This window comes from Denticeps clupeoides, chromosome 5 (assembly GCF_900700375.1).
Source record: "Denticeps clupeoides chromosome 5, fDenClu1.1, whole genome shotgun sequence".
NCBI classification, from domain to species: Eukaryota; Metazoa; Chordata; class Actinopteri; order Clupeiformes; family Denticipitidae; genus Denticeps; species Denticeps clupeoides.
Window position 1 is genome coordinate 4,052,228 of NC_041711.1, and position 27,194 is coordinate 4,079,421.

A 27,194-nucleotide genomic window follows, 5' to 3' on the forward strand; every position below is an offset into this window, starting at 1 on the left:
TTTTTTTACATTTAAAAATGTAAACATATTGAGGAGGACTTAGCCTCAGTCTCTTTTTTTTTGTCCTTCTGCACTAAAATGCAATTCTGAATTTTACTAATGTCACAATGTTACTAATGTAATGCTCAGTAATGCTGAGAGACAAATTCTGTTGAGTCTGAGCTTCAGACGCCAGTCACCACACTGGTGCCTGGGGCCACTGATGCCAGCTGGGTCATATGGCAACAGCAGCCTCTACAGTTCGGGCGTGGTCTCCATGACAGACACTCATATGTTAATGTGAGGATGTGTGTGTGTGTGTGTGTGTGTGTGTGTGTGTGTGTGTGTGTGTGTGTGTGTGTATAAAGACCACTTAGGATGTTGTGCATGTGTGTGAACGTTCATATTTTTTATGTTATTGTTGGTGGTACATGGAGAGATTGCACTGTTCTCATGTTATTCATTCAAAGTTAATGGTGAAGACAAAGGCCAAGAGACACAATAGGTTTACTCGTTTATTCTCAAAATAATGTCCAAGTAGCAGCAAAATAACAAATCATTTCAATATCAGACAGCTACAAGTGAAAAAGTAGCATTTGCACAATAAATAGTGTGTTGTCTACAGTAGAAATAACATGTTCCATTCAGACACGCCCCGTTCTAATTCTCCCATTCAGTAGGCTTTCCTTTACAACTCATGCAAATCCACGAGGATTTACAAATCATTACACTGTGGTCAGAAGTGCACGTGCCTCATCAACAGCTTGTTACAGCAGCTTAACAGAGGTCCCACATCAGATTTTCAGCATATGAAACTTTACACCTTCATTTAGCAGAAAAGATTTCTTCATCAATATCTTTTGATGAATCAAAACACATTTTACACGTTGTACTGAATTGTACTCAGCAATCCTGATCCCTTCTTCATTCCCCTTACTAAATACTTTTCCCTTTATTTATTTTAAGCCTCCATCTGTGAGATCCACCCATCCCGACCAATGAGATCCCAGGCCTTTGTTTCTATGGCACATAACTGGACCAACAATATGACGCTTGACTGCTCAGCCAATGAGAAGCGGACACTACAGGTCATGTCCCCCACTCAGGAACACCCATGCAGACGGAGTTTTTTTTTTTTTTGCCAGATTTGTCCAGTGATGCGCAAATCAGGAGGCGGTGGAGCCGCTGGACTGAGCCACATGTCATCGCACAGTGATGCAGTCAGACACAGGGCATCACTCTGCAACCGCACGAGCGAATATGCTCACGTTGGGTCTCTGCGTGCATCCGGCTAGTCCAGCATGGTAGCTTACAGGAAATGTTTTAAACAGCAGCAGCCCAGAATACATTAAGAGTAATGCATCCCTTGCATACTTCATATATTATAAATGTTAAAAGGGACATTTTGAATACTATACATTAATTTAAAATCTTTGAGAGCAAAACAAACCGTTCAGACTAAGAATCATTTTTCTATTAAAAGATTGCACAACGCTCCCCCCTCCATCCAATCCTGACAAACCTTGCATTAACTTTTCTATACTCTACAGGCGTCCATATCCCGCTTACGTCCATCTGCTAGGTGAAAGCTTTAATGGCCGCTGCTGAATCCCTGTGAACGGCTTCTCAGTACTTTAGATTATGCCGTACATGAATGCAGCAGTAAAAGAGAGAGAGAGAGAAAAATCGCTACACAACACGCGTCAACAGCGGCCTTCTTTGAGAGGCCTGACAAAAACGTAGTAGGCCACGATTTCCCCCCCCACAGTCTGCTGTCTAGATAACAGAAGGTTCAGCGTTTTTAACAAAAACGGTGCAATCATCCCCTCCCCAACATGCATTTACTGGATCATATCGTTTCCGCTCCCAAAAAAAAAAAAAAAAAAAAAAAAGAAGAGAAACACTGTTGCGTGCCATGGCCACTTCCTGTTCCGTACGCTGGGCACGCTCCTGCGGGCACCGAACAAGCTCTTATAAGAGGAAGCTGAGATGTGCTGCCACTGACACGCAGAGACTGAGAACAGACCTGCAGCACTAACATTTGGAGGACTATCTCCAAAGAAGAGTAGAAGTGATCGATATTCACTTCATTTCCCGGCGGGCAACTGACCAGATCCCGGTCAACTTGTTCAAAATGATTCACAGCTTTATTAGATTTAAAAAAAGACAGACACATTTATGATTTAAAAAAAAAAAAAAAATTAGACAATTCATGCAATAAGTCAGGCAATTGACATTAAAAGACTAGATACACAAGACAACATGGGTGTCGCAACCCCGAAAACACAAAGTGAAGTTGTGACTTGATAAAGAAGGTCCCTTTATACTTCTGCCAAAAGTGCGAGTTCAGATGGCTCAGGATTCTCAACCATTAATACTAGAAGATTTCACAGCTTTCCCCACTTATCTGGCCAGACATCTTTCAGTAGCTGCTCAGCACATTCGGTCCCTGCGGTGTGCATTTTTCCGCCCATAAATCCGCACACCGCTTTATGTCAGAGGAAGACCGAGAGCTGAAATGCCAAGCAACTAGTGAAAAATAAACCACATTAAAATTAATAGCGGGCCACACCCACACCGTGCACTGCCCTCTCTCTGTTCACAGGGGGTCCCGAACGGGTCCCGTGACCTCGTGGACAGAGATGATCTTTAAAATGTGTCAGTCTCTGAGCAACTCTGAACCGATCCTTGAAAAGAATCCAGTGTCTGAATGTGACTGTGGAAGTGACGTGTGATTTTTTTTTTTTTTTTTTTAAAAACAATCTTCATCCGTGTCGGCCTTGTTCTCAGTCCTCCTGACTCCGATAGGGCGGTTTACTTTTTCCATCTCTCCGAACTTCCAGAACCAGTCTCCTCAGGGCAAGGGGACACGTTGGACCTTCTCAGTCATCTGGCGGGCGCTGTAGGAAGACAGGCTCAGGCCCATGATGGCCAGCATCATGGCGAGCTGGTTAAGGTGCCGGTTGCGTGGCTGTGTTTGAACCTCACCTGCTACCTGTCTCTGTAAGCACACAGACACAAAAAATGTGGTTTAAAAACAAAAAAAAAAAAAAAACAAAAAAAAAAAAAAAAAAAAAAACACATTTGGAACCCTACTGCCTACTCAAGCTGGGTTTGATATAAAGCTGTAAAGAATGCAATAGTCATTAGGTCCCCTTCGGTCGAAAGCAATGAGGTACATTTTTTTTTTTTTTTTTTTTTTTTTAAATTTAAAATGCCGGCTTAGAGTCAATCATAATCACAGTGACTGACTTGAACTTCACCGACTGCAAAGTTTAAAGCATGTCAGAACAACTCAGGCGTTCAAGCGGGACAACGTGTGAAACGCTAATATGGCTTTAACAAGCAACTTGCACAAACCATGAAAGTGATGAGCGGACCAAGAAAGTCTTCCTGAATGGTTTAAACCTTCCTAAACAATGTTAACGTGGCTATGCTAACAGTGCAAAAATACCCACAACAATAATAATAATAATAATAATATTGTCCAGACACATTTTGCAATTTCCTTCCCTGCCGTAGTCACACAAACCCAATGTACGCTCACAAGGGAAACGTCTGACCTGGCATTTCCTACATCAACAAAGACTTAACTCGGGTCTGCAGTCTCCATTGTGAACACGGCTACTGGCGCCATGAGAACAGCAGGTTGTACGCGGACTAATAAACTCATTTATAAGATGTTATAATAATCTTTAAGTCTTTTGGATAGAGGAGTCATCTTAATGCTGGGTACTATAATATTCAGAACGTCACAAAAAAATTAACACCTACCCTACTAAACATGAACTGTGGATTAACTAATGACTAATAAAAACCTCAGATCCATGCTCACCTGTAGCAGGTGGAAGTATCCAGGGGTCAGTCTACCCAGTCTGATGATCATGGCGAGTTTCGGTACGGGAGCACAGCCGATTGACCTGCTGAGAGAAGCACAGACTATTTCACCTACAAACGGATTACGATTAAATAAAAATTAAATGACACCATATTAACCATGCACATGCAAGCACATTTCTGATGGGGTAATAAAAGTTTTATATATATATATATATATAAAATAAAAAAAAGCCTAGTAGGAGGAGCCCAAGCGAACAAAGAACAGTTCTAACCTCGGGCAACAGCAACAGATAAATAGTCATGTCCCCCCCCCACAGACAGAACACACTTCTATTGTCAGAGTTCCCCCATCTGGTCTTCGTTTGGACCGGGCCGGTTTTCAAGGAATGTGGCGCTTTATTAAATGAGCACGTCCGAATGAATCCGAAGACACAAACGCTGTTCATCAAGCCCGAGCTTTGACAGAAGCCCCGTTCACCAGCGCGGACACCAAAGAGTGACCGTGAGCGGTGGGTCTACAGGAGGCGGTTCAATAGAAATCAGAAGCAGGCACGTTGAAGTTGATTTTCTACAGTACAGTAGAGAGAGCATTTAAAAGAAACCCAAGTTGTGCCAAACAGAAAGACTCCAGTGAGTAAGGAAAGGAATGAAGTGAAGGGACCGGGGTCGACATCCTGCATGTACCCACAGCTCATGTAAAAGGGATCGGGGGGGCAACGAGCAGGAAAGGAGGAGTGAGGATCCAGGGGTAAAATGTGCAAAACCAAAAAACGCTACCAGGTTCTCACCTTTCAGAAATCTTCCCGATAAAGTGTCCAAAAACTCACAGCTCCTTCGGACCACCTTAAACCGAACAACCACAGACCAGAAACGTCCGGACAGCCTGGGCACCCTGGCGAGCAATGGAGTCTAGGTCGCCAGAGGGGCGTGTCTTCTCGTGCTCCGCCTTTTTCATGAGACCTAGTCTTCAAAATGAGATTGGAGGACTCATCCCCACTCTCTCTCTCGCTAGCTCAACCCCAACACACACACACAGCTGTCGAAACGAATCGCCCTCTGGGTTCGAAACACAGCCAGCCACAACACATAAAAAAAAAAAAACTCGTCAGAGTCGATTTGTTCGTCCGGTGCGGAAGGAATGGCGCGTCAAGTGCTGATGCCACATGCTCGGGGGAACATGTGTGACAAAAATGCACCACCAGGATTACGCAACTGTTCACACCATCTGATGGCCGAGACCATTAATCCTCACAAAACAGTAACGGGAAGTAACGACCGTGGTTATTTCTGACCCCACCACACAGGATTACCCTTAATTTGTAGTGGTAAACCTGTAGGACCAGAACGATTTTCATTAGTGACGGGCAGGCATCTTTTGTTATGCACTTAGAGGGTTCGTTGTTATGCAACGTTCTTCTACTTTAGCCAATAGCTGCAACGCAGTCACGCAAATGACTCCACGAAGCCATGATCCTTTTAAAAAAAAAACCATCAGCAGAAATCTTGCCACCAAACAGTCCAGCATATGGGTGGCAACGCGGTTAAAGCCTTCAAAGTCTCTCTGGATAAGGGCGTCGGCTAAAGGCAGTAAAAATGTCTAACGGCGGGACAGTACTGTCTGTAAAGGCGAAAACCCTTTACTGACAGTATTTCTACTGCCATGTCATATCTGCATGGATGGGGTTGTATTGATTGCATTTGAACATCTATGTATATGCATCATTTTACATAGTGTTAAAAAAAATAATAAGTCCCAAATTCCACTAATTTTACAAGGTTTCATTATTTCATATTTAATTTATTACTGTAATTTGACAAGGTTTACAGGGTCAGCTTGTATACATATAAAGTGTTTAAAGCCCCGGGATAAGCTGGATGGCAGCATCTGAGGGGATGGAGATGGACGGCAGGAGGAGAAGGATGCATCGGTGCATCTCCTGCACTCACGTGTGCCGCCATGCAGCGTGCATGGGTGTTGTTTCCGTGCACCAATCAGATTGCGGCGGAGCGCTATGCCCCGCCCTCGCCCCGCCCCCAACACTGAGGGCCATTAACATAGTTACAAATATAAAAAGTAAAAATAAATAAATAAATAAATACAATGACTGCTACTGTAATCGCGGGATTAGACCGGCACGCTGGGGTGACGCAACCTCGAAGACCCCACGGAACACCCCACCCGACACGCACATGCGTGAAACGTGCACGGATGCGCCCGTGTCTCCCTCGTGGAAGGCACACAAAACCCAGACACAAACAAAATCCATAGAAAAAAAAAAAAGAGAGAGAGAAAAGGCCCGAGCAGCGACGGGTTCGAAACGATGCAATTAACCCGAGAAATCAGGTTTTAATGAGAGTCCCATCCTGGTCCCCACGCCACCGGGACATCGTGTATCATCAGGAGTAGGAGGTGTGGACGCGCCTCTAGTTTTACATTGACGGGGACATTAAAAGTCCTGCTCAGGGACGCGACTGGGGTTCGAACCTGGTTCACAATCTCCATTTGTACCAGCGCAGAACTCGATGTTGTAAAATAAATAAATAAAAACGTCACCAATCGGCCACTTCGCGTTAGGAACTCCGCGCACCCACGTCCACGCGTTTCAGTTTCACGTTTCTGCTCGCGTCTGAGAACAAGACGAGCACTCCGCGCCAGAAGTCCCCACGAAGCCTGTAAAAACCGTCCACACGCGTTTCCGCGGACAAGGCGCCGAAAGTAGGAATACGGCACGAATTCCACGCACGTGTCGCGGAGTTCAGCGTGAAACTCGTGGCTCCGGTGATTTACCACAACCCGCGCTCCCGGCTCGTAGAATAAACTGGCGCCTGACTGCGTGGACGCGCACGGCTCGGCTCGGCTCGGACTCTCACCTGGACACGCGTGGGGCGTCGCGGCGTGCGGCTCGGGGAGAGGCAGGAGGATATATAGCCCTCCGGTGGGCAGGGGGTGGAGACAGCCATTAACACGGGCAATCAGGCCCCCACCCACCCAGCCAGCCAGCCGACCCCACGCTGCGTTGGTAAACACGCGTGCATCGGCGGCGTTGGACGTGCCGGGTCTCACGCAGCCCGCTGCGACCCCCCCAGTCAGCTGTTCCGCCCCCCAACATTCCATCTCCAGGCCTGCATGCACAGAGACGGCAACAACAAAAAAGAAACTTTCATAGCGGGAAATTCTTATTTTGTCGTATATGCGGGTTATAAAAATGACGTTTCTGCAACGACACGAAAATGTAAAGAAACAAAGTTGCTTACTGTGTGCAGACGTGAAATAAATATGCGGAAAATGACAGTAGATGGAGGGGACGTGCAAGGGAGCTATTTTTTTCTCCTTTGCACATCAATACTTGTGAAAGGTCACGACCTTCCAGTCAGAACTCTCATTTACAGCATTTAATAGAGGCCCTTATCCAGAGCGACTTACAATCAGTAAAAAAAAATTGTGATACGCAGTAAATTTGTCCTCTGCTTTTAACCCATCACCCTGAGTGAGCAGTGAGCAGCCTTGACAGGCGCTTTGCTCAGTGGCACCTCAGTGGATCGGGATTTGAACCCGCAACCTTCTGCTTACGGGGCCGCTCGGGGTTAAGTGTCTTGCTCAGGGACACGATGGTAGTAAGTGGGATTCGAACCTGGGTCTTCTGGTTTATAGGCGAGTGTGTTACCCGCTAGGCCACTACCACCCCCCCTTACTCCCCTGCGTTAACTGCACAGAGCCGCATGCAGGTCGTAGTAGCGGCGCTTTGGCGGGGCTTCCCACTCAGGTGTTTCCACTGAGCGACTCTCCCGCCTCCGTGTGATCCAGAGGTTTAAAGCGCGCCCGGTGCTGCCCTCTGGTGGACAAGTCGTTAGCAATACAAGGACACTGCACTCCATCGGCCTGTCTTTCGTGGTTAAAAATGTTTAAAAAAATCAATAAATACATTTAAAATTACATTTTGAAGTGATACACAGCAGCACAGCACACGATGACACAACAAAATGTGTCCTCTGCTTGCAACCATCACCCTTGGTGAGCAGTGTGCAGCCATGACAGGTGCCCGGTGAGCGGTGTGTGGGGACAGTGCTTTGCTCAGTGGCACCTTGGCGGATCAGGATTCGAACCGGCAACCTGATTATGGAGAGCTGAGGGGAGAAGTAGCCATGTTGAGGTACAGGTCCGGAATAATACAAAATAACACAAAGAAATGCTCAGAGCATCCTGGGACAAGGTTATGCACACTGGAGACACTTCCTCAGATCAGATACGAGGAAACTGGTTTAAAGATGCAGCTTATGCTTGGAGGAAGAAGGGAGAGATTGCAGAACACCACCTCCACAGTCAAACATGGCTGCGCTGTGGCTAGTTTCGGTGCAATCTGGACGGAGCCGCGGAGAAAGCAGGTTGGCGTGAAGAATGTGAAGAAAAAACCTCACACAGCCTGCAGTCTTCCAACACAACAAGGAGTCCTGGCGAGGAGCTACCTCAAAAAACCTGTGCAGCGAACTGGAGACCGATGTCCACGCCAGAAGAGAAATGGTCCAGGATTGTTCACGAGACAAGTGTGCGACTTGTTCATGACGGTTATGCAGGAAGAAGGTCATAAGCATCCAAAAAAACAACTAGGATGTTCTACAATGGAAAAAGCCAGTCGAAATCTAGAATTGTCTAGATCAAATCAATCAAATCACTTTTATAGTCACATCGCATGACACCAGTACACAGGTACACAGTGCACGTGTTAGTGAAAGCAGTGGTTTGACAAAAATACGACAAACATATATCTATAGAAATAATAAATTCTACGTGCATTAACAATAAACCTGTATATATAAATATACATAAATATACGGTTAGTTCAACTAAGATGGTGTATTGTGCAAAAAGGGCACGTAGAGGTTTGGTGGACATGAGTCAGTTCAACAGTCTGAAAGTGAAGTGATTGTCTTTGTGAAACGCTGCACACGGTGACACATCGAAATGTGTCCTCTGCTTTTAACCATCACCCTTGGTGAGCAGTGGGCAGCCATGACAGGCGTGTGGGGACGGTGCTTTGCTCAGTGGCAACCTTCTGATTACGGGGCCACCTCCTTACCCGCTAACCCACTGCCTCAATATGAAAGGATTCGAACCGGCAACCAAGCCAATACATCTGCTCGTCTGGTGGAAGAAATTTTCCCGTGGTCTGCAGGTCAAGGACCGGACGCTGCCATACTGTCTGCCTGACACGGTATGTGACAGTTTGTGACAGTTTGTGACACTTGCCTGCGCAGAGCTCCTCACGTTCATTATGAGGTTAATTAAAGTCAGTTTGGAGTGAGAACTTTCTGGCAGATGCTTTCTGTCAACAGGGTATTTTTGAAATTTCATCTACTTTCAAGAACTAGGGCCATTTTGCCTGTCATTATAATTTTCACTTTTTTTATTCAACTTGAATGACGTTGTTTTGTAGGAGTGTCGTGACTGACGGTCCTCTGCTGACATCTAGCGACAGAAGATGAGATTGCAGGCGCGACGCTCTTATGAGCATGAATGAAATGGGGGAATTCCCATTTGAGTGGAAAACCTTTTCCCCCCAAAATAATAAGTATGAACCCTTGGTCATGTTAGATATATTGTCATACAGACCACAGTGGAAGCGATGTGCACATTGTGCTTGTGAAAACCGTATTTAGTGTGGAATTACCACAGATAAAGCCTTTGTGCACCTATGAACCAGAAGACCCAGGTTCAAATCCCCCTTACTACCATTGTGTCCCTATCCAGGGGGACTGTCCCTGTAACTACTGTAACTACAGGTACTACTACTGTGGATGAGAGAATCTGATAAATGTCAGAAATGTCATTGTAAATACAGAGAATTAGAAACATGTTCATGTCTGCAAGGTTAATACAGTCCAGAAAATTAGAAATAATGGAAGTTAACTTAAACATAACCCTTAACAAAGCGAATAAGTAATATGTAATATGATTGAGTCAAGAGACGTAATTTTCCCCAAACTTTAGCGTGACAGAGGCATAAAATGCATACAATTTCCCTGAAAATATATGCATTCGTGACAGCATTGAAGTTCACAGAGGGTATGATTGGCTTTGTATGCAGTTCAGACTATACCAGACTAATAAATAGTGCTTATATAGTTAATATATATATATTAACAAGAGAGTTTTAGCAGGAGTGTGTGTACACACACACACACATTTTCACTAATTTCTTCTGCTTAAATTGATTTAGACCAGCATCCGGTTCCTGGAGTTTCATCTGCCTACATCCACATTCATTATTGGGCCATGAAGAAACCACTGAGGTTAATTAGGTTCAGGCTGGAGTGACAACTTTCTATTCCAGGAGCAAGATCGAAAAAACACTGATTTTAGACTCTTGTTCATGTTGAGTTCCCTGCCTTAGATCTTTTTATAGCATAATCCAGAATGTCGAACAGTTGTAACAAGATAACAGTCCCTGCTCTGCAGGTATGGAGTGAAATGGACTGGAAGAAATGCACTTTGAGTTTTACTTTTAATCTATTTTGCTTCACGTCATAGACCCTTGCAAGGCCTGGAAAGAGCAGTGTTTTGTGAAAGTGACTATAGAATGAATGACAAATCAGAGCTCTGCCCAGAATAACATACAGTACTGTGCAAAAGTCTTAGGCACCAATAGAAACCAGTAAACACAAAGCCCAGTTTATCTAAGCTGCACAGTGCAACGTTAACAGAACAAAACCCTGAATCAAGCGCTGATTCACCAAAAACCGTTGACTGCAGAAATTCCCAGGTAAAGAGACTTTTTCTGTAAACTTTTGATTGTACGATATCATTCATGTCTTGTAGTGGATCATTTACTTACACTTTCACTTCTTAATTTATTATTTGTGTGTGTTATTATATTTGTGTTTTTTAGATTTATAGTAACTGTTTGGAAAAACTTTCATTGGTTTCATTCCTGACTGAAATTCTGCACAGTACTTACTATATGTTCAACTTCGACCAGGAATACCGAGTTCAAAGTAACATCTTCAAAGGACACCCTGGCCAGTCTGTGGCAATGCAGCCCCATACACAACAACCTGCGCTTTTCTATTGCAACCAGCTAATGGTTCCTAGTGGAAAGATGCATGTGTGCACTCCCCACATGCATTGTTGGTTTCCTTCCTTGGACTACTTTTGGTAGGTCCTGACCACTGTAGACCAGGAACTTCCCGTTTTAGAAATGCTAGAACCACCTTCCAGCCATCATAACTAGTCCCTCAGAAGTTGTGACAGAGACTGGAGATACCATGGAGAACATAACCTCCAGCATGTGCATGTGTCTTTTCAAACGGTCAGAAACAGACTCCATGAGGGTGGTATGAGGGCCCAACGTCCACAGATGGAGTTGAACTTACAGACCAACACCATGCAGCATGTTTGGCATTTGCCTGAGAACGCCAAGACTGGCAAATTCACCACTGGCGCCCTGTGCTCTTCACAGATGAAAGCAGGTTCACACTGAGCACATTTACATTTCATTTACATTTACAGCATTTTATCCAGAGCGACTTACAATCAGTAGTTACAGGGACAGTCCCCCCTGGAGACTCTCAGGGTTAAGTGTCTTGCTCAGGGACACAACGGTAGTAAGTGGGATTTGAACCTAGGTCTTCTGGTTGAGTCTGGAGATGCCATGGAGAACATTCTGCTGCCTAAAACCTCCTCCAGTATGATAATGGTGTGGGGTGGCATTTCTTTGGTGGGGCCGCACAGCCCTCCATGTGCTCGCCAGAGGTATCCTGTCTGCCATTAGGTACCAAGATGAGATCCTCAGACTCCTTGTGAGACCATATACTGATGCGGTTGGCCCTCCTAATGCAAGACAATGCTAGACCTCAAGTGGCTGGAGCAGTTCCTGCAAGGCATTGATGCTATGGACCGACTCCAAATGAGCACACCTGGAACATCATGTCTCGCTCCATCCACCAACACCACGTTGCACCACAGATTGTCCAGGAGTTGGCTTTAGTCTAGGTCTGGGAGGAGATCCCTCAGGAGACCACCTGCCACCTCATCAGGAGCATGCCAAGGCATTGTCAGGAGATCATACAGGCACGTGGAAGCCACACACACTTCTGAGGCTCATTTTGACTTGTTTTAAGGACATTACATCAAAGTTGGATCAGACTGTAGTGTTTTTCTCCACTTTGAGTGTGATTCCAAATCTGGACCTCCATGAGTTGATAAATTTGATTTGCATTAAGAACTTTTGTGATTTTGTTGTCATCACATTCAACTATGTAAAGAACTAAGTATTTAATAAGAATATTTCATTCCTTCTGATCTAGGGTGTATTATTTTTGGAGCATAGGTGTGTATATACACCTTAATAACTAGTGCATTTACAAGTAATGGAACCACAACACGAAGAATTGAGCCAAGTAACAGGAATCATAGATCAAATGAAGCAGTTGAAAACCCACTTATTCAAAAAGTATTTCAGACAAATATAACACTTACACGCGCACACACATGCACAAAATAAATAAATAAATGTCTTCATCTAACAATTCGCTTCCTCATTCTTTTTCTGACAAGTTAGCATTATGGTTTTGTAAACTCAAAATCTAGAAATCGAACGAGAATTGCTGGTGTTTTCCTCTTGTAAGTCGCTTTGGATAAAAGCGTCTGCAAAATAAAGTCAAGTAAAGTAAATTGTTCAAATATAATTTAAAGCAATGTTCTATCGAGTTTTATTGTACTTTTTCAAGACTGGAGTTTGCTCTGTGAGCAACAAATGAAACAGTTCTGAGCACACAAGCTTTATTGAAAACCACAGATACAAGAAAACATGACCGATACAATGCACAAAAAATGTAAACAATGTACTTAACCACACTGTATACATTAATATAAAAACCCAAACCACCCAATTAACCAGATATACAACTGTTGTATTTCACTGGTGACTCTGCCCCTTCACAACATTTATATTTCTGCACAATCATGTGGAATACATCAAAATATTCCATAGACCTATGCAAGGTATTTCCTGTCATTTCTTATAGATACAATTTAAATCAAATGGTTCATTGCACTAAATGTGCATATAAAACCTTATATGCACATTTAAAGAAAATCGATTACGCTGCAGCCGACCCTCTGAGAAATAAGGCACTGTTATATTAAAAAAACTGTGCTACTCATTTACAAGCAGATGCACCTTGCAGATGAACACATTCACAATTAGCATGGACAAGCAAGTATTTTTAAAAATGTAAATAGGCTGACCCGAAAGAACAGGTTCATCATGTGTTAAATATAATGGCAATGGGCATAAGCATATGTGGTACTTCCACTACAAACAATTTAGGAATAAATTCAACAAAATAATACTTCCATATTTTTTGTTGTTTTATTCAAAAACACAGAACATGTCATTCTTAGGAGTCACAAAAGTGTGTTTAAACTGTTTTAGAACATAATTTAACAAAATAACAAGAAACACTTTCTTCAGTTTTAACAAATTGCTAAAATTCACATTATACACCTGACCAGGGCTGTTACTCTATCATAAATTACCAGATCATATGTAATAAGTTCACTGCTGTGTCTTAAAAAAGTATTTCAAAACCTTCGGTGATTTAAAAAAAAAAAAAAAAAAACAAACAAACAAAAAAAAAAAAAGCAAAAAGCTTTTCTCTAAACAACTGTTCATAGAAAAGCACTTTAGCTGCCTTATGCTGAATTTTGGTATTTAAAAAGCTAGATTTTAAAAACCAAAATAGAACAATTTTTTGTAACATTCAGCAGTTTCAAAACTGATTTAGAAAGGGCTACACATTTCATATGACATGGACGGGGTTTTTTTTTTTTTTTTTTTAAACAATGGCATTTTAAATGGACATGAATGACAACTCCCCATCAAACAACTTCAGTACAGCAAAGGTAATCCAACAATGAAACTATAAATGATATTTTTTTTATATGAAACTCGGTAAAAAATAGTTATTTCAAACTGTACAGTCACCACGTACACAGAATGATCAAAAAAAAAAAAAAAAAAAAAACAGTTTTCATTTGGCGTCTCCTGCGGCCTCCACCTTCTGTGCCTGCACAGAAAAAAAAGTGTAATGAAAACACATAAAATAATAATTCTATTAACTACATTTTCATTCTAAAACAAACCTGGTCTGCCTTGGCGTCACCATTTTCAGTAGGCTTCTTTCCCTTGGCTGGTTTCTGTAAGCAATAATCATACAATTTTTTTAAGCCCAAAACATCAAACACTTAAAGGATTTGAAATATGAGGCTTTTACTCCTGAATAAATTTAAAAATTGGTCATACTTTAGGTATTGCCTTTTTAGGTTTCGGAGCAGGCTTTGGAGGGGCAGGTTTCTGGAAAAAAAAAAAAAAACATTAGTGAGCACAACTTTTCACTTTTTTTTTATTAAAAAAAAAAAAAACGATATTAACAAGAGATTCAACTTACCGCCGACAACCTAGCAGAGCGCCTTGTTGGCTACAGGAGAAGCAAAAAAACATCAGTGTTTCTCTACCAGAAACCAAATAAAACACGTAAACATGGCGATCACAGAAAGATAGATTTTTTTAAAAAAGTGTGCAAACCTCCTCTTTGGCTTTGGCGGCCTTTTCTCCGTCGTTCTACAGGAGGGAAGCATTAAAAATATGAAATTACAGACGTATAAAAGCGACCCGGCCCGCCAACGTTTCACCCCCGAGCGCTTTCCCGCGCTTATTCAAATTCAAATGTGCACGCGCGCCGTGACGCGCGCTTTTGTTCCCGCACGTCCGTTACCAGGCTGGCCAGGCTGCACCCCCGTTTTTCCCCTTCACCCCGCAGACCCCGCTCATGTTCCGGCCGCGGCTTCGGGGAGCCGAGCGTCCAGAGTTGCTGGAAACGCTTTTCGCGCCGTTAAGGTCACCCGGCAGCCAACGTCGGCGCCACGGCGCCTTTACACGTACGGCCATTTTGGGTTGTTGTTGTTGATATGTATATATATATATATTTTTTTTTTTTTTTTTTTTTTTTTTTTACATTTTATAATAAAGTTTTTCCTTATTCTAACCCTGACCACCCCTGACGTATCTTCGTCCGTGACATTCACGTCGCATCACAGGTGCCGAGCAAACATGGCAGCTTGACGTCTGGAGTGGGCAGGGGCGGCGCGCATCCACGGCTTTCTAACGCATTTCGTTATAAACACGTCTGTACGGGCTTTCCACGGCACTGCGATCCCGACCAAATCACAAGCAGAACAAGATTAAAGAACCAGATAAAAAAAAAAAAACAGCCGGCAAAGTCTGCGCCGCCGTTTTTTTTCCATTGGCGGGGGAAAAGTGCGCGAACTCCCGTCACGAAGTAAGAAGGTCGCTGTCGACGTGAGGCGGATAAAAACGCGTGGAGATCGGGCTGCAGCGGCGCCGAGTCGTTTTCGGGCGTGAATTTTTTTTTTAAAGTTGCGCTTTCCGTCGAATTGCGCGGATCCTCGATCGGCGTCATTATCGCGACGTTTATTGACAGCGCGGGGAGAAAAAAAAACAACGCCGGAGGACGCATGCAATGCAAGTCGTAAAAAAAAAAAACAATAAAAAAATTATTAAAAAAAATCGTCAAATCGCATTAAAATAAGCAGCAGTGTTATTGTCGCGTCTGCGCTTTCTTACCTTTCTTTTGGGCATCTTGCGGGCAGGCTGCAGGGAAGAGACCGAAAGGCGGGGAAAGCGTCGAGCGCTCTACGCAGACGTACGGGCCGGAACGGGGACGAGCACGCAGGCCAGCGGCGCACGTATATAACAAAAAAACGCCAGGATGTTTTATAAAGTATTTATATCGAAATATAAGATAGAAACCGGTTCCAACCAGATTCTGCGTTCCGGACTCGCTGATTGGACGCGCGCCGCGCCACGTGCTCCGGGGCGTGACCTCCCGCTTAAAGGGGCCGCGTCCCCTGGAACTGGCACCCGAGGGTCACTTCTAACACCCATGGCTGGCAAAATCAAGAAAATAACCACCTTTTATGTCGTATTTTTAATGCTTTTGTACACCGTGACTGACAAATAGCCCATGTGCTTCCCATAAAACAGGGTAAAAACAAACACATTTCTTCACATATGTACAAATTAGGCAACAGAAAACAATAATAATACATTTAAACCGACTCATATGTGCTTAATCGGTGTAGACAAACAGCTTTTAGCTAAGCTACAGCGGCTTGGCTGCATAAATTAGTGTAGAAAAGGTCCCTCTTGCTCTGGAGGACGTTCAGGAAGTCCTGGACCCGCTCTTCTCGACTCGCGGTGTATTTGCGGAGGGCCTCCTGTCTGCCCTGGGCGTCGACGGGCTTCCCATTCCCACGGTGCTGCAGCAGCTCCGTCACACACAGGCAGTCTGCTTCTAACTGCTGCCGAGACTGGCTCTCCCTGTGCAGCCCTCGCGCTTTCTGCAACATCGAAACACGCCGATGCACTGGTCACAAGTTAACAATATCAGGCTTGCCCGAAATGCAAGGAAAATCATTTACACACCAAAAAAAAAAAAAAGCTGTATGTGAGCCTCGACTGTGACTTATGAAATTGACGTGCAGTTAAATATATTTTACAATACAGTGATTCTTATGCGACAGTTGTAGAAAAGGGAAAGGGTGAAACTCTAAGGCTAATAATCACCTTACGACAGTAGGCATACATGACAATAAATACACGAGGGTTGTGGGGAAAGGAAGAAAAGACTACGCAGGGTAGGTATACAGTATTTTTTTTTACTCTATGCCCTTCCAGGTCATTAAATAAGTCAGCAAAATGCTTAGAGTAATGCACCTCCAGGGAACGATAACTGAGCTGGTACTGAAGGATTGCCTCACACAGATTCCAGAAAGAATACTCTGGCCATAGGACCGACTGGAACACCAAGCAGGAATACGAGGTCTGAGAAAAAGAGAGAAAAAGGTTGCAATAAATCGCACATATCTTACTAAGGAATGTGGTCTGGGATGTAAATAACTGGTAGCTGGAACATGGATGTTAATGGTAAATACATTAGCAACAATTATTCTTCGAGTTCCTACGGAATCCTGTGTTCACCAACCCAAGTCAGTCACTGTAAAGTTTCTTCATTATTAGAAAACAGTTTAACAATTGCACAGATTTAAAAAGCAGTAAAACTGGCCAAATTCACACTGGTACAGTATCTAGTGCAAATGTGGGTTCAACTACATTATTTCACACTTTGACAATGATTTTCTTTTTTTTCCACCCCAATATGTATTCAGGTAAATCTCTTAATACTCCTTAACTGTTGAACGGTGTTTTTCAACCACAGTTCTAGTGTACCCCGGAAATGATTCTATTTCACCTAATTGGTCTAAAAAACACTTTAATTATTATGCCATTGTCCAGCATCTGTGCTGTCTAGTGACTGGCATAGTATTCATGCAATACTCTTCCACTACAGTAGGTGGCAGGAGGCAACTAATTGCCTTGTACTTTGAGACAAGAGAATTGGTGATGCATGGATGTGACAAGTGGCTGTGACAGTGTCATTGCTGACAGTTACGGAGAAGTTTATCAAAAGGAAAAAAAAAAAAAAAGTGTAAACTCCGAAATGGGCCCTGGACAAAAACCCAGATGAAGGCCCTAGTATGAATGGAGGTGAGAAGAAAGCAAAGACGTGACCACGACAAAGTATCTTGTGCGAGGTAATACAGTGAAAGCTATTTTTCATTTGGATTTACTTTCACCAGGGAAAGTGCTTGGTGTGTGCTGAAAAGCTAGCCAACAAACGCCATCTCCAAACGAAACACCCTTCGCTTCAAAACAAGAATGTGGACTGCATGAAAATACGGAGAAGAACGACAAAGGTAAACGAGAGAGCCCTTAAAGCTAGCTACTAAATTGCTTAACCAAAAAAAAAAAAAAAAAAAAAGTCCCATACTGTGGCAGGGTCAATAATACTTCATGCCTGCACAGCCATTGTTAATGAGAAGCTCGGATCTGAAATGGGGGGTTTTCTCCTCACCTCCTTCGCTGTCTGCCCATCAAAGGGACGTGCTGGTCTTTTACTAGCTCAGATTAATTATGATAAACTGGAAATCCTCTAAACCTCCCAGCCGAATTCACTGCATACGGGATATTCTTTATTTCGTTACACAGGAAAGGATAAGACTTTCACTCAGGAGTTCGCTTAAGACATAAACTCTGGGTGGAACTCTGGGTCGTCGGGTCGTTCAACCTGTAGGGGGCTTTTTAACGCATCTGTAATTTTATATTTCATGCTTCCCTCCTGTAGAACAACGGAGAAAAGGCCACCAAAGCCAAAGAGGAGGTTTGCAAACTTAGATCTTTCTCTATCTTTCTCTGAGTGCCATGTTTACATGTTTTATTTGGTTTGTGGTAGAGAAACACTGAGGGTTTTTTTTTTTTTTAATTTCTATCTATTTATTTATTTTTTAGGTTTATTGGAACTGTTTATTGTGGGGTGATTGTAGGCAGTTTTTTGTAGTATCTGTATATATTTGTATGTATGTATATATGTGTGTGTGTGTATATTTTTCCTTTTTTTTTTATTTTTTTTATTGGGGTCTAGATTGGGGATTGTTTGAGCTGTTTTCTTTTGTAACCTCTTGAAAATATTGTTATTGCTCATGCTCTATTTCCAGTAAACAAAAGTGTGGCTTTTGAAAAAATCCATATCAGTAAGAAACTTGCTTTGCAACTTGATGAGTCTACTGATTTTAGTGCTCAACTCCAGGCATATGCACATTGCGTCTCCGACCACAATATGCACAATGAGAGAAAACTTCCTATTTTGAAAGGCATTGCCTGAAAAAATAACAGGAGAGGAAACTTTGAGAGTCACATCAGAGTATCTTGAAACAGGAAGACTTAAGTGGGAAAACCACACAAGTGTCTGCACTGATGGAGCTGCAGCCCAACGACTTTGTAAGCAGAGTGAAGGAAAGAAACCCAGATGTGATTTTTTGCACCACGAGGCCCTAATAGCCATAATGTTATCAGCAGAACTAGTTCCTGTGATGGATGATGTTGTGGCAAAGCCTTGGTCTTTCATATGGAGGTCGCGTGGCAAATGTGTCCTCTGCTTTTAACCGTCACCCTCGGTGAGCAGTGGGCAGCCATGACAGGCGCCCGGGGAGCAGTGTGTGGGGACCGTGCTTTGGTCAGTGGCACCTTGTCGGCCTGGTCAAAGCCTGCTTACAAGAACAGATAAGGAACTAATGGGACTGAAAATTGCTGATCTACCTTTAGACAGTTTTTGGTTGGCTGCTGCAAAGGAGTTCCCCATTCTGGAAAACAAAGCCATTTTCCCACGATTTGTGTGAGCTGAGCTCCTCAACCCTGACAGCTACAAAAACGAAAAACAGAGCGAGACTAAGAGCTTCATGTGTGTGTCTTCAATTCCTGCCAGGATAACAACTCTGTGTTCATGCAAACTGGCCCAGGTTTCATGTTTCATATAAATATGAAATATCATAAAATTGGCTTTTATTTCATTCCTATTCAAGACATTTTGATAAGAATGAGTTCAAACTGTTAATTATTAATATAAACAATCATAAAATACTTTTCTGTGTGTTTATTTTCTTGTGTTTATTCAAGACACTTTGATGAGTTCATATTTTTAGTAAGAACTCAAGAGTGCGTTGGCTCAAAAAAGGTTGAAAATAACTGTGGTAGAGAACATATAAATTAATTTCTGGGTGAGAATAATGTGACATGTGACAACTAATCATTCCTTTGGGATGGGTGGAGGCCACTTTCTCAGTTTAGGAGCATCATGGACTATTTTAGCCCGAGCGCCCAGTGGTAAGTTGTTCCACCGCTGCAGCCATAATCTGAAAATGGCCAAAATAGATCCTGAATTCCTGAAGTAAAAAATAAAAAAGGAAGACGGCTGGCTGTGATACTATAAGCGTTAATTCAACAAAATCATTGACAGATATTGTTTACAGCCCTCTGTATATCTACAGCTTTGCACCATTGTTCCAATAGCGTGATACCGTTCGGCAGCAATGAACAATCAGGCCAAGTGACTGTACTGTAAGTGGACTGCGGTCTTACCTGCCAGAGCAGGAAGTCGCTGAGGCGCACTTCGCCAGACGTTCGAATGAGCAGATCTGGGTTAGGGGAGTTTCTGCTGTACAGACATTGACTCAGCAGCTCATCAGACACATCACTGCAGAGCCGGGCAGAAGAGGAAGAGGTGAGTCAATGCTGAGGGCTTCACCAGCAAATCAATACTCATTTCCGCCATTCACCTACAGCATTATGAGCATGTGTGAAAGACACCCTGAAGAGAATCAAGTACTCTTCAGTTATATTTAGACTAATGGACTGATTTTGGACAATTTTCCTGATGCACAATAAAGAAAAAATTTCCTGGCTCATGCTAGGCTTAAATTTCACTGTTGGATCGCTGGTTCCATAATCTTTTTATTTAGAAAAATTCCTACCTTGACTTGATTAAACCCTGTTGCACCCCCCATGCCATTTCTTTGACTGCGTTGGCAATTTCATGTCTTGAGGTATAGGCGAAGCACACATTAAGAAAACACCTGTATACAGAACACAAAAGGGGAATGGTTAAATAGCAAAATCTGACCCGTAACCACACATCAAGATAATATTCTGAAAAAAACGCGCATGAAAATAATAATATATCTGCCATCCCTGTTACAGGTTCGGGTATGGGCCTTAACCAAGGATTGAAAGAGATTCAACATTTCTCTCCTGCTTTTCCTTTGTTGCACGCAAATCATCCACATTGTGGTTCTTGTTGGTTTGGTTCTGTGAACAGGCTCTTTCTATTCAGATATTATGTATGTAGGGCATAAAAATTCTTTTCCTGGGCCAACTTGCACCAAATCATATTCACAGAGGGGTTTAGGTGATGCCTAATTTGATTGTTGTCCTAATCAAATATGATGTATAGAAAGTCAGGTGACTTTTTATATATATTTTTTACAGGACTGGTTTGATTTGATAATTAGCTCACCGACAATTACATGCAGTTCCCACCAACAAGGACAGTAGTAATAGATTTTACATAGATTTTACATGTAAATTAGTACAACGACCACAACCGTGGACACAAAATCACCAAGGTCAAATGAGTCATGTTTCTCGAACCAATTATACCGGTCTGGGTGTGGCAGAGACCAGAACAAGCCTGTTCTTCCAGTGGCTAAAGGTGCAATTTAACTCAATGTACAGTACAGGCCAAAAGTGTGGACACGCCTTCTCATTCAAATGTGTTTTCTTTATTTTCATGACCATTTACATTGGTAGATTCTCACTGAAGGCATCAAAACTATGAATGAACACATGTGGAGTTATGTACTTAACAAAAAGTGGAGACCTGGTCTCCACAGTCACCGGACCTGAACCCAATCCAGATGGTTTGGGGTGAGCTGGACCGCAGAGTGAAGACAAAGGGGCCAACAAGTGCTAAACACCTCTGGGAACTCCTTCAAGACTGTTGGGAAACCATTTCAGGTCACGACCGATCGAGAGAATGCCAAGAGTGTGCAAATATATTCTACTTTCTTCTGTTTTGAAGAAACTAGAATATAAAACATGTTTTCAGTTATTTCACCTTTTTTTGTTAAGCACATAACTCAACATCTGTTTATTCATAGTGCCTTCAGTGAGAACCTACCCATGTAAATGGTCATGAAAATAAAGAAAACACATTGAATGAGAAGGTGCGTCCTTTTGGCCTGTACTGTACATCACATTTAGGATGTCATTAGTTGTTTAAACCTCATATCAACCCATTTGAATAAATATGGGAGGTTCAGGAAAGCTCCTGCATTTGGATTTTCTTCTGGTCATCAAACTAATATCAGAAATAACTATAAAATTTCACTGATGGATGAACGATGAAGCAGCTCTGTTTCCAAAAATGTATTAATCATATTGAAGCGTTCAATTCAATCAACCAGGTGTCACTAAACAGTATATGCTTACTTGTTATGGGCCCTGGTTGCCACCACTGCTTGGGCAATGATCTCCTGGAGGTCCAGTGGCAGCAAGCTCATATCTCCCAGCACCCGAATACAAACTCCATGCTTTTCAAGATTCTCCCTAAAGTCAACAAAAAGCAATAACAAGTAGCAAAAAAAAAAAAAAAAAAAAAGGGCCATTATTCAGGAAAAAAAATAATACAGACAACAGTGCCCTCTACGCTGCACAAAGATTCATTCACACAAACTAATCAATTATTTTTCCATAGTCAAAAAGATCATTAAAAAAAAATCAGCTCAACTTCAGTGATCAGCTTTGGGCATTTTTCACGATCGATAAAATGGCAGAAACTAGCACCAAGGCAGGCAGCAAAATCGTGGTCTCATGTGTTAATAAATGTTTTTCATTTCCGGTGTATTCTGTCTCAGTCTGGCGACAAAAATGTAATTGTTTAATATTAAATGCTAAACGAGGACTTTAAACGAGACAGAGAATGACACGAACCAGAGGGTCACCACAGCCACCACCACCGTAACAACTAAAGCTTCAGGGATTTTCAAATGGACACGTAATGTACACAATGACACTGGACTACACTTTGGACTTCTCCAACCCTACAACTGTAGGCCTTTTTCTCTTATTGGACAAATCATCCCCAACCCTGCACTGACACCACTTGCAGGCCCACGCTACCCTGGAAGGGCGTCCCTCTCTCTATCACTCCTTCCCAACGTTTCTTCCTTTCTTTTCTCTTCCCTCACGTAGGGTTTTTTTGTGTGTGGAGTTTTTCCTTCTGTACAGAAGGGTCAAGTGTGGGGGGTGTCAATTGTAGGGCCTGTCAAAGCTCATTGACACATACTGTATGTGATTTTGGGATAAATAAGAAATAAATACTGTTGTAATACGGGAAATAATATCAGTTTTTTTCGCCATGTCGCCCAGCCCTGTGCACGAATGAAGGTTTCAAGGAAATTCTCACATGCGGCACCTAATAGTACTGTCTACAAGCTGAAGTAAAAAAAAAAAACACATTTTAGCAAACTCCTCCCTATTAATTATGTAACGACGTCTTCTATTTGTCCAATGACAAAGAAATGAAAAGTCTCAGAACAATATAGTTTTAATGGTAGGTTTATTTTAACAGTGACAGATAGCACATCAAAAGGAAAATTGAAAAAATAACTAATAGAAATAATAGAAACTGATTTGCATTTCATTGAGTGAAATAAGTATTTGAACCCCTACCAACCATTAAGAGTTCTGGCTCCCACAGAGTGGTTAGACACGCCTACTCAATTAGTCACCCTCAATAATGACACCTGTCTTAACTAGTCACCTGTATAAAAGACACCTGTCCACAGAATCAATCAATCAGGCAGACTCCAAACTCTCCAACATGGGAAAGACCAAAGAGCTGTCCAAGGATGTCAGAGACAAAATTGTAGACCTGCACAAGGCTGGAATGGCATACAAAACCATTAGCAAGAAGCTGGGAGAGAAGGTGACAACTGTTGCTGCAATTGTTCCAAAATGGAAGGAGCACAAAATTACCATCAATCGACCTCGGTATGGGGCTCCACGCAAGATCTCACCTCGTGGGGTCTCAGCGATTCTGAGAAAGGTGAGAAATCATCCTAGAACTAACGGGAGGAGTTAGTTAATGACCTCAAAGTAGCTGGGACCACAGTCATCAAGAAAACCATTGGAAATACATTACACCGCAATGGATTAAAATCCTGCAGTGCTTGCAAGGTCCCCTGCTCAAGAAGGCACATGTGCAGGCCCGTCTGAAGTTTGCCACCTGAATGATTCAGAGAGTGACTGGGAGAAGGTGCTGTGCTCAGATGAGACCAAAATTGAGCTATTTGGCATTAACTCAACTCGCTGTGTTTGGAGGAAGAAAAATGCTGAAAATGGGTCGTGGATGGGTGTTCCAGCACGACAATGACCCAAAACATACAGCAAAGGCAACAAAGGAGTGGCTCAAGAGGAAGCACATTAAGGTCATGAAGTCTCCGGACCTTCATCCAATAGAAAACCTATGGAGGGAGCTGAAGCTCAAAGTTGCACAGAGACAGCCTCGAAACCTTAGTGATTTAGAGATGATCTGCAAAGAGGAGTGGACCAAAATTCCTCCTAAAATGTGTGCAAACTTGATCAACTACAAGAAACGTTTGACCTCTGTGCTTGCAAACAAGGGTTTTGCCACTAAGTATTAAATCTTTTTTTTGTTAGAGGGTTCAAATACTTATTTCACTCAATGAAATGCAAATCAGTCTCTCTTTTGTTTAAAGTAATTTTTTCAATTTTCCTTTTGATGTGCTATCTTTCACTGTTAAAATAAACCTACCATTAAAATGATACTTTTCTTTGTCATTGGACAAACTTACAAAACCAGTGAGGGGTCAAATAATTATTTCCTCCACTGTACGTATATGGCATCAGACACTGTATCGACCCCCCCCCCCCACGGAAGTACAATTTGGTTCAGCTCATACCAGTGCATTTCAGGCCCCATTTCAGGAACCTCTTGAATTAACAAGGTTTTTAATTTACTAACTTTTCTTCCAGAAGACGAACAAACTTCTGCTTTGCAAGCTCCATCAGGCCGTCCACCTCTTCCTTGGAGCGTTTGAAGTTTTCGATGCTGAAGGCGTATACCGTGACCTCGTGGATGTCCAGGTTCAAGCACCAGCGCAGTGTCTGGGAGGACGGCAGAGAGCTCTGGGCTGAGTTTTTTGGCGAATAACTCCATCTACAGAGCGGCCGCACCAAACTCACCTCAGCCAATTTTTCGAATCCCTGGCTGTGGCCCTCTTGGCGCTCCACGTGTCTTTTGCGTGCGTAACGCCTGTTTCCATCCATTATGAAGGCCACATGCTTGGGCATTGGTCCAGCCTTTAAAAGGCAATAAAAAAGTGGAAGTCAAGTGATTGTCATTGTGAAACACAGCACAGCACACAATGACACAACGAAATGTGGGCAGTGGGCAGCCATGACAGGCGCCCGGGGAGCAGCATGTGGGGATGGTGCTTTTCTCAATGGCACCTCAGCGGATCGGGATTCGAACCGGCAACGTTCCGATTAATTTCCTTAACTGCTAGGCCAACACTGCTCAACTACATAAAATGTATTGAAAGAATATTGCATTTCATTCAACAATAGATTATACTATTATTAAGGCAGCCACCCAACACAAAGACTGGGATAGGCGGTACCACAGCGTCTCACCAGGACAATACTTACTTGGTTCCATTTGAAAGCTTCAAATAACACACTGCGATCGCTGAGCACGTGACTACTGCATCTTTTTTCATTCGATATTGAACCGTGAACGGCACAGACCACTTATTTCACCCTGCTTCACATCACCCTTCTTGTGCTTCGCAGGACTGCAGTGGTGTCTACTTAACTAGATGTACAGTACTGGCCAAAAGTATGGACACACCTTACTCAATGTGTTTTACATTGGTAGATACTCACTGAAGGCGTCAAAACTATGAATGAACACATGTGGAGTTATGTACTTAACAAAAAGTGGAGACCTGGTCTCCACAGTCACCGGATCGAGACGGTTTGGGGTGAGCTGGACAGCAGAGTGAAGGCAAAGGGGGCAACAAGTGCTAAACACCTCTGGGAACTCCTTCAAGACTGTTGGAGAACCATTTCAGGTGACGACTTCTTGAAGCTCATCGAGAGAATGCCAAGAGTGTGCAAAGCAGTAATCAGAGCAAAGAAACTAGAATATGAAACATGTTTTCATTTATTTCACCTTTTTTTTTGTTGAGTACATAACTCCACATGTGTTCATTCATACTTTTGATGCCTTCAGTGAGAATCTACCAATGTAAATGGTCATGAAAAGAAAGAAAACTCATTGAATGAGAAGGCGTGTCCACACTTTTGGCCTGTACTGTACATTGAGAAGAACTGGAAGCCACTGGAAGAACAGGCTTGTTCTGGTCTCTGCCACACACTGAGATGTCTTGCATCGAAAGACATTGTGAATTGCTTCGGATAAATAAGATAATTGTGAAGATAACAAGTAATAACAAGTAATAAGATAATTGTGTAGATAACAAGTGAACAGGTCTACAAAGTTCCTCTTTTTGAACATGCGTCTCCTGATATTTTGTCCCCAAAAACAAGTTGCAATAATATTATTTAAAAAAAAAAACTACTGCATCACCTTGAGTATGTTTGCAGAAATCCTCTCGATAAGGTTTAGTTCGCCTTCTCGAATCCACGACATCTTCTGCAGCAGAGAGAGAGAGAACAGGCAGGCACAGCATGAAGACCAGGTTCTTCCAGACTGGAAATCCCCTCGCCGGGCCACCCAGCGCCCGCAGGCTGATCGTGTGCGTGAATTAACTGTATGTGATGTAAAAACCGTACCACGGAGGGGTGGGGGAAGAAAGGCTAAAACCGCTGCTGTGTATTAACAGGCTGCTGTAAGTGGCCGCCGGCAGCTGAACGGGGGTCAGAGCCGCCGTCCCCAACACACGTGTGTATTACTCGTCTTTTCATTCATTCTAATGGAAATGGCGACAAATCGGCGGCGACATTGCCTGGCAGAAAGGCTCCAACTCACACTCGCACTGTCGGTAGGATGACGTCCGCTTTCCGGTCACGGTTCCGGAGGAGCGGGGCCGCCTGTCGCCGCCTGGCGGTGCGGAGCAGAATCGATTTCAATTTCAACTTCAATGAACTTTCTGTATTAAAACAGACAATGGCACAGTGATTAAAACATTATAACAACAATAACAATTAATAATAATAAACAGGATGGCGAGAACAATTAGCAGTCTGCTAAATGTTAAAAAAAGCGTGGTCATTTTTAAAGATAAAAAGCATCAAAAACATCAACAAGGCATCAACAGTGAGGATGATAAAATAATTAAAATAAATAAAATGCAAAATAAAAACACACACACACACAAAACCACAATTTAGGTGCACACACACACACACACACACACACGTTTCTTAAACACTGTGCAAGCATTTGGCAGAGAGAGCAAGAAAGAAAGAGTGAGGGGGAAAAAGAAACCCAAAAGACCCTTCTACATTTTACATGGGTATTCACACTCACACTCAGCTCCTTGCTGCAGAGCTGTGAATAGATGAGCGTATGGTTTTTAGTCTGCAGTTTAGAAGGTGCAGTGGAGCAGATCACGTATAACACTTGTTACAATAGACACAACATATGACACACAATAAAATGTTCATTGAATTGCACAATGAACAACCATACATAACTGTACATTTTACATGTACAGCATTTTTCAGACGCCCTTATCCAGAGAGACTTTCAATCAGTAGGTATAGGGACAGTCCCCCCCGGAGACACTCAGGGTTAAGCGTCTTGTACAGGGACACGATGGTAGTAAGTGGGGTTTGAACCTGGGTCTTTTCATT

At 42.8% G+C, this 27,194-nt stretch overlaps 1 protein-coding gene and 2 long non-coding RNA genes across 5 annotated transcripts; all 3 read right to left on the minus strand.

Moving 5' to 3' along the window:
* Positions 1-481: 481 nt before the first annotated feature.
* Positions 482-4,861, minus strand: LOC114789625 (uncharacterized). Its single transcript, XR_003749697.1, has 3 exons — positions 4,608-4,861; positions 3,815-3,902; positions 482-2,980 (listed from the first exon to the last, which is right to left on the minus strand). It is a non-coding gene; the product is annotated as an uncharacterized LOC114789625 (long non-coding RNA).
* An 8,768-nt stretch (positions 4,862-13,629) lies between these two features.
* On the minus strand, positions 13,630-15,694 carry LOC114791039 (uncharacterized). Its single transcript, XR_003749893.1, has 6 exons — positions 15,462-15,694; positions 14,403-14,438; positions 14,266-14,295; positions 14,121-14,171; positions 13,961-14,014; positions 13,630-13,884 (listed from the first exon to the last, which is right to left on the minus strand). It is a non-coding gene; the product is annotated as an uncharacterized LOC114791039 (long non-coding RNA).
* Positions 15,695-15,810: 116 nt separating this feature from the next.
* On the minus strand, positions 15,811-26,401 carry dhdds (dehydrodolichyl diphosphate synthase). 3 transcript variants are annotated; one of them, XM_028981542.1, is made up of 9 exons: positions 26,368-26,401; positions 25,966-26,031; positions 24,558-24,674; positions 24,337-24,479; positions 21,780-21,896; positions 20,264-20,365; positions 19,872-19,986; positions 16,614-16,721; positions 15,811-16,237 (listed from the first exon to the last, which is right to left on the minus strand). In XM_028981542.1, the coding sequence occupies exons 2-9, from the start codon at positions 26,026-26,028 to the stop codon at positions 15,995-15,997; spliced, it is 1,008 nt and encodes a 335-aa protein (XP_028837375.1). In that variant the 5' UTR covers positions 26,029-26,031; positions 26,368-26,401; the 3' UTR covers positions 15,811-15,994. The 3 variants fall into 3 exon arrangements, with proteins under 3 accessions (XP_028837375.1, XP_028837374.1, XP_028837377.1); XM_028981541.1 differs by having other exon boundaries at positions 26,172-26,388; XM_028981544.1 differs by lacking the exons at positions 15,811-16,237; positions 16,614-16,721 and adding an exon at positions 18,359-19,155 and having other exon boundaries at positions 26,172-26,388.
* Positions 26,402-27,194: the final 793 nt, after the last annotated feature.

What these genes read in the sequence shown, in the direction of transcription:
- dhdds (XM_028981542.1), bottom strand. Translation starts at nt 26,028, where the DNA reads ATGTCGTGGATTCGAGAAGGCGAACTAAACCTTATCGAGAGGATTTCT. An exon ending in GTTCGTCTTCTGGAAGAAAA is followed by an intron (nt 21,897 to 24,336) that starts GTTAGTAAATTA and finishes TGTTGACTTTAG; the next exon opens with GGAGAATCTTGAAAAGCATG. An exon ending in TCAGTTATCGTTCCCTGGAG is followed by an intron (nt 16,238 to 16,613) that starts GTGCATTACTCT and finishes TCGATGTTGCAG; the next exon opens with AAAGCGCGAGGGCTGCACAG.